Source organism: Biomphalaria glabrata, chromosome 17 (genome assembly GCF_947242115.1).
Source record: "Biomphalaria glabrata chromosome 17, xgBioGlab47.1, whole genome shotgun sequence".
Taxonomy (NCBI): domain Eukaryota; kingdom Metazoa; phylum Mollusca; class Gastropoda; family Planorbidae; genus Biomphalaria; species Biomphalaria glabrata.
The window spans coordinates 2,886,290-2,899,430 of record NC_074727.1 but is presented as its reverse complement, the minus strand read 5'-3'; the positions used below and the strand labels follow the sequence as shown (position 1 = coordinate 2,899,430).

The 13,141-nt window shown below is 39.4% G+C and overlaps 1 protein-coding gene across 1 annotated transcript in view; it reads right to left on the bottom strand.

Annotated features, from left to right (window-relative positions):
* The window catches only part of LOC106069440 (uncharacterized), a 53,865-nt gene that overhangs the window by 30,142 nt on the left and 10,582 nt on the right, over positions 1 to 13,141 (bottom strand). The window contains exon 2 of the mRNA XM_056016039.1: positions 11,789 to 12,301. Coding sequence (XP_055872014.1) covers positions 11,789 to 12,109 — 321 coding nt within the window. The 5' untranslated portion in view covers positions 12,110 to 12,301. The remainder of the gene's footprint in view (positions 1 to 11,788; positions 12,302 to 13,141) is intronic.

The window sequence follows — 13,141 nt, the reverse complement described above, 5'->3', positions numbered from 1 at the left end:
CTATGGTGGAAGAACTATAGATAACTAGCATTTTGGCGTAACCGGTGTGCGTCATAAAGAAAGCGATGTTAAGCTAGGTTATTTTTAAAAGGTATATAATTTTTGTGTGCGCTTTTATTTTGCCCAGCAGATTCACATTTTCTAAGTAATTAGCTCATTTTGTTTTTCATCTAGTTGGCAACACAGTGTATGCTAAAAATAGAAATGATGAAATAGTTTTTTTTTAACTGTACGGGCGGGGCTTATTAAAGACAAGAATTGTGGGAGGAAGTACAAAAACAAATTAAATGGCGACTGCAAGTGAATCTACGCGACGAACAACTTGTGTTTTAAACTGTATTGTTTGTTTGTTTGTTTTACATGTTTCGGATGTTCCTTCAGAGTTGAAGATAATTACTTCCTAGTCCAAACCTCCCGCAGGACGACGGGGGATGGGAGCGGGCAGGGTTTGAACCCGGGACCATCGATAAATCTGAACGACAGTCCAGCGTGCAAACCGCACGACCAGGCAGCCATCTAGTATTAGAAAAGACCTTAAGCTTTAGAAGGAGTGTATGCACTTTTGTAAAATAAAAACTGGGGGGGGGGGTTATTGGAAAGGTAAATGCAGCTTTAATGTACAAGTGTTTTTTATTGTACATTAGCGTACACGTGAGACTGGGCCAGCTATCTCAGACTATCTGAACTTACATCACAAACCTCGCTTCAACACCCAATATCAACCTAGATCTTTCACACAGTGAGACTATGTTAAAGTGTTGTTTTTAAAGTTTTTATAATAGGTAATAAAAAAAAACACAAACAAGCAAAGAAAAAAAAATACCTTAAAAAACTTAAAACACCATTAAGCTTGAAACCAATCAACATCATGCTGAAAGATTTGGCATTGAACTTTTTGTTACAAGTAACTTTTTTTTTTCGCTTATTGGAAGAAAAAAAAAAGAGAAGTGATAGGCCTACTGAGGAAGTAATACAGATTTTTTTTTTGTGTGTGTTTTTAAGGAAACTAAATAAATTTACTAGAGACCAAACAAAAAAAAAAAAAAGGCGGGAATGGAGTGTGCGGATGAAGTAACGTCTGCTTGCGATAAATTCTCTTAGTTCCACGATGGTGTTAAGATTATGTTAGGTGAATAGTGGAGAGAGAGGGAGAGGGGGGGGGGGGGAAGATGATGATGAAGGTTACCTGGGAAGTGGGGGCGGGGGGGGGCGGAAGTAGCTGTGCTGGAGAGGCACCAGGATGGAGAGATGTAACGGGGCAACACACACACAAAAAGAAGGGAAACAGGGCGCGGGGTGGGGGAGGGGGCGCTAATAATAGTGTACAACTTAGGGAGGAGTGATGTGTGATTTGGTGATATCTGGCACAGACTTACAAGACTATAGCAGGTGTAGTACTTAAAAAAAACAACAGCAAAAAACAATCGGTTTCCAGATTCAAGAAATGGAAAAGAGTGGGACAATGCCTGGCAGCAAAGATTTTAAGAAATTGCCTACGACTGTCTTGTTATAGAAAAAAAAAATAAACCAAATTATTAGTTAAGTTTCAAGAGAACTGCAATAGAAAGACGATTAGCAAAGAGAGAAATTGTTTAGCAAAGAGAGAAATTGCTTAGCAAAGAGAGAAATTGTTTAGCTAAGAGAGAAATTGTTTGGCAAAGAGAGAAATTGTTTGGCAAAGAGAGAAATTGCTTAGCAAAGAGAGAAATTGTTTAGCTAAGAGAGAAATTGTTTGGCAAAGAGAGAAATTGTTTGGCAAAGAGAGAAATTGTTTAGCAAAAAGAGAAATTGCTTAGCACAAAGAGAGAAATTGCTTAGCTAAGAGAGAAATTGTTTAGCAATGAGAGAAATTGCTTAGCAAAGAGAAATGCTTAGCAAAAAGAGAAATTGCAAAGAGAGAAATTGTTTAGCAAAGAGAGAAATTGTTTAGCAAAGAGAGAAATTGTTTAGAAAATAGAGAGAAATTGTTTAGAAAATAGAGAGAAATTGTTTAGCAAAGAGAGAAATTGTTTAGCGAAGAGAGAAATTGTTTAGAAAATAGAGAGAAATTGTTTAGCTAAGAGAGAAATTGTTTAGCAAAGAGAGAAATTGTTTAGCAAAGAGAGAAATTGCTTAGCAAAAATAGAAATTGTTTAGCTAAGAGAGAAATTGTTTGGCAAAGAGAGAAATTGTTTGGCAAAGAGAGAAATTGTTTAGCAAAAAGAGAAATTGCTTAGCAAAGAGAGAAATTGCTTAGCTAAGAGAGAAATTGTTTAGCAATGAGAGAAATTGCTTAGCAAAGAGAAATGCTTAGCAAAAAGAGAAATTGCAAAGAGAGACATTGCTTAGCAAAGAGAGAAATTGCTTAGAAAAGAGAAAAATTGTTTAGCAAAGAGAGACATTGCTTAGCAAAGAGGCTAAGATATACCGAAAGTCAGGCGAGTACACTATATCACATTAAATTGATTCAAATGCTTCAGTTCAGACCGAACATCTGTGACCCAAACTAATTACGTCCCATTTTCAAGTATCAATCTAGTCATGCATGTTTAATCAATGACTTAAACTCAGCTTATTTTCAGAGTGCTAAGAATGAAATGGTTTATACAGAATCGAAAAGTTGGTCTGACGTGACTCCCCTCCCGCCCTCCCCCCCCCCCCCCCCCTCGACCCACCTTAAATAAAAATGTTCGTATTTTAAAACTGCAGTGGAGTTCCAAATTTAGACACGGCTACAGTTGCGCACCATACCAAGAGAAAGATGGCGAGCGAGGCAGTAACATGACGCGACAACATTCAGTTGAAAGTTGGGAATTGCACTTCAGAGAGGCAACACCTCTAGCTCTAAGTAACAAGGACTCGGACACGCGACTCCATTCTGAGAATAAACTCTTTGTTCTGTTCCAATATTCTGTTGGTTAACTCTACCAACTTTATCAACGCATCAACTTTATCAACTCTATCAACTTGATCAACCCTATCAACTTTATCAACTCTATCAGCTTGATCAACTCTATCAACTGTATCAACTCTATCAGCTTGATCAACCCTATCAACTTTATCAACCCTATCAACTCTATCAACTTTACCAACTCTATCAGCTTGATCAACCCTATCAACTTTATCAATCCTATCAACTTTATCAACTCTATCAGCTTGATCAACCTTATCAACTTTATCAGCTTGATCAACCCTATCAACCCTATCAAGTGTATAAACTCTATCAGCTTGGTCAACCCTATCAACTTTATCAACCCTATCAACTTGTGATGAGATGTGCCCTGAGCCCTCATCCGAACATACAGCACTTCAGAGCAGACAAAAACACAGCATCTTGACTTGTATAACGCACGACCAGACGGAGGTAGACCGATGCCAAATTCATGCCAAAGTTCTGATATGAAAACTAGAGTACAGGTTTATCCAGATAAACACATTTTAAAAGTACTACAAATAAACAGGCTTGATTTATATTTTCAGCCTGGTATCAGTTTTGGCCTTGGCCTTAAATATCGCCGACAAAATAAAAAATATATCCACTTTTTTAATCAAAGTCAAATTTTTATTACTTTTGGCTCGTAAAGAATCTTTGGGCTTGCACAGGTTTATAGAGACAAGCGGAGTTATTTCCCCTTCACCTGACGATAAGGAAGTCGCGCCAGCATTCGGTAATGGAAACCTCCTCACAGGAGATCACGGCTAAAGAGGAAGATGAAAAAAAAAGAAGTACGTGCTTGCATGTGTGTGTGTGCGCGCGTGGTGGGAGGGACGAAGAGGAAGCACGACTTATGAATGTTTACATACGAAGCGGTCACGCACTGCCGAGTGCGTTAGGCTTGCGAACATTTGGGAAAGAGAGGATGCTGGGTACCCAGAGCAGACGTTATACAGACTTGAATGCTGGGTAATGGAACATTTCATTTGTCGGTAAAGTTCATGGTCCATAGCTCTGATGTTATTATTGCAAGAACAACTCTGAACAACATATACTTTTTTTAACCTTAAATTATATAAGAACTATACTAACCCACATTTTATCACTCGCACCAAACAGTTCATACACACAAACACCTACTTACAAAGACACATTTGAAAACAAACAAACAGTGGTTTAATATGCTATATTATTCAAAGCGCCATTTTTTTTTTCTAGCAGACTTGAGCCAGTATTCATTATTAACTCTTTCTCTCCTAATTGACGATGCCAACGTTGATTTGACCCCGTGAAATTAAAATTATTTTTAGATTAATAAACTTTAATTTGTGTTTTGTAAAAAGAGCATGCATACTCCTATTATTCGATATCAAATATAACATTTTCTGATAACAGACAAAAATGTTATTGAAATTTAATCTTAACAGGATAGTGAAATATCCTCAAATCGGAAGGAGGAAAATAATTACGGAGGGAAAGAGTTAACATCTACTCCAGGAGTCTCACAGAAGATATTTGATACTGACTCCAGCACTTCTGCCTCTGCGTGTGCCAGGGCTAAGACGTAGAGTTAAACAAGAAGAAAAAAAACGTGGGATGTCATGGGTTAATTAGGATCCAGAGGAGAAACGTCTTTATGTAAACAATACCACCCCTTTCTCAAGATTATGTGCTCTCTTGTTATCTGGGTTACTTTTCTCAACATTAGCCTTTTTCTTAACCCATTTCAACAGGTCAGCTTTGCAGAGTGTCCAAAAATAGTCTGGCCGCGAAGGGCTTTGCGATCCTTGACCAAAAGATAGGATTTCAACCCAAGGCCAGGATTGATAGATTGGCTCTTCAATGACCCCACTGCTTGAAGAGTTGTGTGATCAGAGTTATCTAAAGTGTATCTATCTACTGCTCTCCCCATTCTTTATCCAGCCTTGTCCTCTCGCTCGTATAGTGCTGAGTCTCTCCAAATATTTAGATCTGATCCGCTGATCTTCACTCCGTGAACAAGAATGAGTCACCCAGCCAGTCGGACGGAAGAAAAGAGACGTCATTATTGCAAGTGCAAACGATTTGATTTGTTTACTCTAAACATATACAGATGACCTGCAGAGACTAATTAGCTAGACCCTGGTCTGAAATCAAGCCATTCGCCGATTTAATTTTATTTAAACTACTGCTTGAATTGTTCAGTATGTAGATTTCATAGTTTGTTCTTTTTCCTTTCGTACCTTGGTTGTTCTATGTGACTGATGAGTGGAAGCGTTTTTACAAAGCTTATATCAACTTACTCTGTCCGTCTGTCTGTCTGGTAAAAAGCTTGAACATGTTTATTCTCCCGTTTTCCATCCTCGGATCAAGTTAAAACTTTGCACAATTATTCATTGAACCCGACAAGGCGTGAATCAATAAAAAAAATATTAACCAATTAGTTAATTAATTGTTGGTGATTTATTATTTTGTTTGATGTCGAAATAAAGGGGATAAATGCAACTTTATGAGATGTGGGTGTATATATGGATTTAATCCCCATATTACGTTTTGACACGTACGTTTTTTCCCCCTCTTTCCATTCTTGTATCAAGTTGAAATTTTGCATAATTATTCATAGTTGATGACAATATATCAATTTTAAAAAATTAACCGATTAGTAAATCAATGAGTACTAATTAATTAATTTTGTTTTACATAGCACAAAGGGAGCTATAGCCTGTAGTTTTCAGTAAATGTCAGTAATTAGCGGTTCTTTCCCTTAGATAAGCTTTCATGTTAAAAAAGTATTCATTTTTTTCTATAGCATTTTTTGTTTGTTTGTTAATGCTGCATATGCCAGTCTTGTTTAGCAAAATCTGCCGCAGGCCTGCAAAACCAAAACTCCAAGCATGCAGCATGAGCTCAAGGCCTGCAACATCAGATACAGGCCTGCAATGCAGCAACAGATCACGGAGTTCTGCAACATCCGCTGCATGCATGCGACGCAACGCAAAGCATCAGGCATGCAAGACGAGTTCCAGGCTTGCCACATCACCTCCAGGTCTGCAACATCACCTCCAGGCCTGCAACATCAGTTTCTGGTTTGCAATATCTGCCCCCCCAAGACTGGGTTGGCTTAAGAGATGTGAGAGAGGGAGGGGGAACCTGGGTATTGTCACGTGACACGAGTGAACTCTTGGCCTGGAGATGTTTACAAGAAACAGTAAACTGTTATTTCTCATTTTGTTGTGCGCTTAAATAACATCAACTTTAAAACACTTTTTTTAAATTAATGACCTCAACAATCTATATTTAAAATCAAAAAGTGCCACTCACATGTATGCCTTCTCTAATTAAAATGTTTGTATAGATACTGCATCACTCTAATCAAGGTCGCAGTTATAGAACGCCAGACTTTAATCCTGCGCTTAGCTACTTTAAAAAAAAAACAAACTCGCCATTTCAGCCTAGGAGGAGATTGTATATACGGATATCCAGTATAGGGAATCTTGGAATCAGGCAGCTGAACTATATAGCCAGGGTCGCCTACGCAAAGCTCTAATAAAAACAAAATTCAGGTGTCAACATTTTTTTTTATCAGAACTCTTTTTTGTCTACATGCAAGGAGATATAGTAGCACCCAAACAGTAAACAACCAATGCAGAAATACGAGAAAATTGGGCGCCTTTTATATTCTATAAATTTAAATAGTCAATACACAATTAATATAATATGACACCACTAGAGCACCGTACTTTTTTTGCATTTCATTGTGAAACATTAAAATATTTTTCTCAAGACCAGATTTCATTCAGCCTGTACCGGTTCTTGTTAGTTCTGATTCTTTCTTATCAAGATTAATAATCAACCCAACCCTTGATTCGGTAAATAATTGCGTTAGTCAAGCTTTTTGCTGTTGTTGTTAGAAATTTTGGGCTGGTCAACGGACTTTCTAAACATCAATGCAATTGCAGAATAGCCGGACTTTTTGTCATGGTCTTGGCAAAATGCTAGTTCCATCTTGCGTGCTAGTTGCTATTTCTATCAAGTAAAAAAAAAAAAAAGAAATCATATTTGAATCAGACAATAATAGAGCGACATTCAAAGCATGCCATATGAAAATGTCGATTGACTTATAGAACGTAGAAGTGATAAATACCTATGCGTTCTATATGGACGGAATTGCCTCTGGAGAATAGGTCTCCAGACACATGAATAAGTTTATTTTACAATAAGAACGGAAGTCGTTCTACGACTGTAGGAGACCAAACATATTTCTCACAAAATTTAATTCAAGGAAGCCTTTTTAAATTTGAATGACAGAAAACACTTTTTAAACTCTTTTTAAACTCTTTTTAAACAATAGATTTGAGTTTCTAGTTTTTTGGAACTTCATTATCGACCCCCCCCCCCCTAATCTAGCTAAAGAAAATGAACTCAGAAGTTTGGAAGCACGTCACTTTCACTTAAGGTGGAGGAAGGAGGGAGGGAGAGTATAGTAATAAAAGGGGGGGGGCTGGGGAGGGGGAAAACTGAAGATGACTAAGTGATGCTGGAAGAAGAACGCGGGGAATGGGGGGGGGGGGGACTCCAGCAGAGCACAGATGGAGAGCTATGAAAGGGGGGGGGAGAGATGGGGTGGCGGCAATTATACAATACACATGTCAACAGTAACTTCCCCTTCCAAAGGGAAGTCACTGGACCCCAGAAGTAAGGGAAGAAAAAAAAAGAAATAGTAATTTAAAAAAAAAAAAAAACTAAGACTAAAAAATCTGGCATCCATAAAGTAAAACTATTAAGTTGGCAAGCACCCCAAGTCCTCTTTGTTGTTTTTTTTTAAGTCATTGACTTTTTTTTTTTTTTTTTGGGTTGGGGGGGGGGGGGGGGAGAGAACGATGTTGCGGACTATTGTGTTCATTTTTTTGTATTCGCACCATCATATATTCTGATGATCTGACTCGATAGTACCAGAAAGCATCATTGGTCTGGTGTGTCAGGATTAATGTAACGTAGACATAGATCTGTTTTAAAAATAGTGGCGGCTGTTTGGTAGGCAGCCCGTAGAAAGAAAAAAAAAACAGAGGGTAGGGAGAGGATAGAATGGGCAGTCTCTTTCTTCTTCACGTGACACTAGAGAACTGCTGCTGGATATTGTAATAACTTAAGGGAGGCAACTTAACGAGGCACATACATCATTATTTACACGACATCACAAGTTCATAAAACATCATCTTTCTTAGGCACAGTCTTTTCACTTCGGCTCTCAACTTGGGCGGAAATCGTTCTCCTCTTCTCTTCCTAATCTTGATATCCTTTTAGGTCTAATCTATCACAGTGCGCACCTTCTAGCACTAGCCGGTGCGCATGGCAGAGTTATAACAATATCTAAGATTTGGTGCTAAACAAGCTGGCTGATGGAAACGGAGCTCAATGGGGGCAAAGAAAAATATTTCAAGAACATTCTGCACGCAAACAAGGAAGCTCTTAATATAGAGAGCATCAAGGCACTGGCATGAAAATGGTTAAGGCAGTTGCGTAGCTAGGGTGGGGCGAAGAGGGGGGAGATTTGAAAATCCCCCCCCGGGCCCCCAAATGATTGTTTATTGCATTAAAATTAAATATTACGCAAAATACAGGGGCCCCAAAAGAGGTCTAGCCCATCCGGCCCCCCAAACGATGGAAAATTCCTAGCTACGCCCCTGGGTTAAGGACATCAGAATAGCTTTGGCAGACAACAAATCGACAAAAAAGATTCACACAGGCTCCATCTACAATATCCTGTCTTGACTTTCGATATGTCTCATTAGCTACATAGAAATGATTTTAATTATGCACGACCATTTGACCCCCGTGGATGGCAGAAGTCGTCCTCAGTCGATGAGATGGACCGTGACCAATCGTTACCAGAAGGCCTGAACACTGACCTGCAACGTCACAACCCGTGGGCAATTTAGACCAATATTGCCACACCAAAGGTCTGTACAATGTACTATGCATTAACGAATGGTCTCGGGTGGACTATCTCGTAAAGATTTGTATTGCATTATAGATACATTGGCGTGAACGCCACGGAAGTGCTGCCTGAGTCATTGTTGCTCGGACAGAAAATGCATTTAGCGAAAAGCTAAGAAAGAACAAGAACTTTTTAACAACACTGACTTACTTCCCTTGTTTTAAAAATAGAAATGTACGGATATTTCACTCTACATATCGCTGCGATGTCTAGACCCTTAACCGCTAATAATAGACACATTAACAATTTCAGTGTGTCGAAGTTTATTGTGTAACATTATCATGCTCAACCTATGTATGAACCAGAAATATATCTGCGCTATCAATACAACATATTTGAATAGGTGTGCTAGGGAGCCACGGGGGGTCAGTGTATGTTTAAAGTGTAGACTGTGTCAAGGAAAGATGTGCTTACGAGAACGAAGATAATCACAACAGAAAAGGAAGAGAGAGAGAGAGAGAGAGAGAGAGAGAGAGAGAGAGAGAGAGAGAGTATACTGGGGGGGGGGAGAACATTAAATATAAAGATTTATATACAGAGAGAGTGGAGAAAGAGTGTGTGTGTGTGTGTGTGAGAGAGAGAGAGAGAGAGGATCACATCTGTTGAAGAAAGTTGAAAAAAAAAATATGTGTAGGCCAGGTTGTACTTTTTTCTTCCTCGATGGAGGGGGGGGGGGCGGGGAGCGGGGAGGAAGACGCAGGGTGCCGGAAGGAAGGACACGGTAGGAAACGTGTTCGTCTTTAGATCTATCTCCCTCCCTCCCCTACCTCCTGGGGCATGACTGCTGGGTCATCGCGTCTGCGCCCTCCCCACTCCCCATTCTTCGTGACGCCCTTGCACTGCCAGAGTTTTACACCCGCAAGAGTTCAAATTTCTACTTACGATTTTTTTTTTGTTTTTTAAAACGAGGACAAAGAGTCTCGGGGAAAGTTTAAAAATGTTTTCAGGTGAACGCCTCTGTCTGTAACAATATTAGACACATGGACATTTTCTACGACATGTAAATAATCAACATCAGCTGTTTCTTTCTCTAAAACATTTGCCTCTATCCTTTTTTTTTTCTTTACAATTCCTTTGCAAGCTCATCATTCAAAATGAGTGAAACCTAGACACTGGTTATCTCGAAAACAAGTCTAACAATTTCCCTAGAAATTTGATAGTTTATGTATATCTATGGGGGAATAATACTTCGCTTATTGGCCATAAAGTGAAACTTTTGGTTTGACGGCTATAATTTTTCAACAGATAATCTTCTTTAAAAAATTAAATTTGGCTAGTTTGAACAGCGGGTATTCCCGAACACGACTCAAATGTTTCTTTGTATTCAATAAAGAGTTGAATAAAGAAATGCACGTCTATGAACAGTTTGAGCAACGTCTCATGTAGAAATGAGCTGGACTCTCTCTCTCTCTCTCTCCTACTCTCTCTCTCCCTCCCCTCTCCTCTCTTTCTCTCCAGGTAGAGAGAGAGAGAAAAAGAGAGAGTAAACATGTAGTGGGAAATCGATACAAGGTATAGCAAAAAAAAAAAAAAAAGTTTTTAAGTTCTAAGATCCAACAAACGCAGAAGATTAACTCTGTACCAACAAGCCTATAGATCTAGTTAAATGCAATGGTGGTTGTTGTTGTTTTTTTCCACTACAAATTTACTGGTAGCTAAAGAGTTAATGTTGAGTTTCTTTATTGTATAATATTGTAGTTTTAGACATTAACCCTTTGACTACAGAACTACGGAAAAGGAAGGCAAACTATCAGTTCACTAAACATATATTGTCATAACTAAAGAGATAATTGTAGGCAAATGTTTTTTCTTCTGATATCTCTCACAGACACGAAGATAACAAAAAGACAATCTATTTTTAGCTTTATGCTGTCAATGGTTAAAATAAAATTAGAATTATGACGTCATGCATTCACGCGGTCTAGCATGAATTAGTATTAATAGAATATCTATCAAGTTAAGACCAGTGTTCGCAAACAATATAAAAGGTACACAAACTACAAAACGAATCATGAAGACAATGGACCCCATTCACCAAAAACGAACGGACAGGTGGTAATATTGATAAAACAAGCCCCCCCAAAAATGTCACGTGATAACCATTGTTGATTAAAATTAGATCGTCATTTGTATAGAAGTGATAGAGAAGCGCTTGACTCAATGTTGTTTGCTTACGATTGGTGGATGAGGTCCATTAACAATGGAAATTTTGTAAATCTAAATTGTATTATGGATTCGTTGAAATAATTCTTATTGGGTTTATTATTAGTTCAGGTGTTTGGTGTTCCTGCTCTTTGGTTTGTTCAGTCATTTGCCAGAAGACACGTTGTTTCGTGAGGGCAAAGAATCGGCTTGAAGATATAAATGCTGAACTCACTGGACCTAAACTATCAACTCAACAGTGACACTGCCAACAATATGTATAAATGGTTGGAGTGTTGTTTCGTGTGGGCAAATAATCGGCTTGAAGATATAAATGCTGAACTCACTGGAACTAAACGATCAACTCAACAGTGACACTGCCAACAATATGTATAAATGGTCGTAGCATTTGGTTTGGATTCGTGTGTGTGTGTGTGTGTACGCGCGTGTGTGTGTGTGTGTGTGCACGCGTGTGTGTGTGTGCGCACTCGTGTGTGTGTGTGTGTATCGAAGGGATGGAGGTAGAAGAGTGGAACGATTAGATGAGAAAAGGATGAGGCTACAACCGAGACCCTTCCTTCTAGAAGGCCTGTAAACGCTGACCTGCAACGTGAGAACCTGTGGGCAGTCTGTACGACGTGGCAACGAACTATTGGTCTAAACTGCCCACAGGCTGTGACGTTGCAGATCAGTGTTCAGGGCCTCTATAACGAATAGTCTCGCCACAACTGGATCAACATACACTTTCAACTTACCGCTGCCGCGGGAACAAACGATGGCATGACCTCGATTACATCCAGGCTGGAGGTCAGGGTCCTGACGTTCATATATATCCCGATGAGAACACCGCTGAACACCAGCGTGAGCACCCCGAGCACCAAGAAGATCAGCACCCTGCCTTCGCCACAGCCGCCTTTCGCGGGCACCGCCCCTTCGGCGTTGCTGCCGTCGCCCCCGCCGAGCACCATGGTCCTGCTTCCCTTCCCGTCGTCCTCGTCTTCCTTCTGAGACTCCATCTTGCAGTAGGTCGGGGGCTTGGCGCTGGCGCGGAAGGCAGCAGACGGCCTGTTCTTCATCTGGCGATCGACACCCGAAAGCTGCTTAGGGGGGCTCGAGGAAAAATGGCGTGTGGTGTCAGGTGGACATTTTATGGAAGAAAACCGAGAATCGCGATCTTAATAAAACACAGGAAGCACAAGACGTCTAAGCAGCAGCTATTAATCCGTTCGTTCCATTGCTAGATCTGTTAAGTTCTTTATAGTTGTAACCTGTGAATGATAATAAAAGAAACACTTATAAACAGATATCATGTAGTATTAATACTAGGTAATGAAACTTTGCATATCTTTCCTAGATTCAATCTGGAAAAGGATAGGCGTACATTCATGCAAAGTGAAAGAGAAAAGAAAGAGAAGGAGAGAAGAGAAAGAGAAGAGAACGAGAGAAAAGAAAGAGAAGAAAGATAGAGAGGAGAGAGGGAGAGAAGAGAAAGAGAGAAGAAAAAGAGAGAAGAGAGAGAGAGAAGAGAGAGAGAGAACGAGAGAAAAGAAAGAGAGAAGAAAGAGAGGAGAGAGAAGAGAACGAGAGAAAAGAAAAAGAGAAGAAAGAGATGAGAGAAAGAGAGAAGAGAATGAGAGAAAAGAAAGAGAAGAAAGATAGAGAGGAGAGAGAGAAAGAGAGAAGAGAACGAGAGAAAAGAAAGAGAGATGAAAGATAGAGAGAGAGGAGAGAAGAGAGAGAGAAGAGAAAGAGAGAAGAGAACGAGAGAAAAGAAAGAGAGAAGAAAGATAGAGAGGAGAGAGAGAAAGAGAACGAGAGAAAAGAAAGAGAGATGAAAGATAGAGAGGAGAGAGAGAAAGAGAGAAGAGAACGAGAGAAAAGAAAGAGAGAAGAAAGATAGAGAGGAGAGAGAAGAGAGAGAAGAGAAAGAGAGAAGAGAAAGAGAGAAGAGAACGAGAGAAAAGAAAGAGAGAAGAAAGATAGAGAGGAGAGAGAGAGAGACAAGAGAAAGAGAAAAAAAAATCTTATCTTATAAAATACAGATGTTACTTCAAAAAAAAAAAAGGATAATTACATTCTACGTATGTCCCTGCGTCAATCTAGTCATG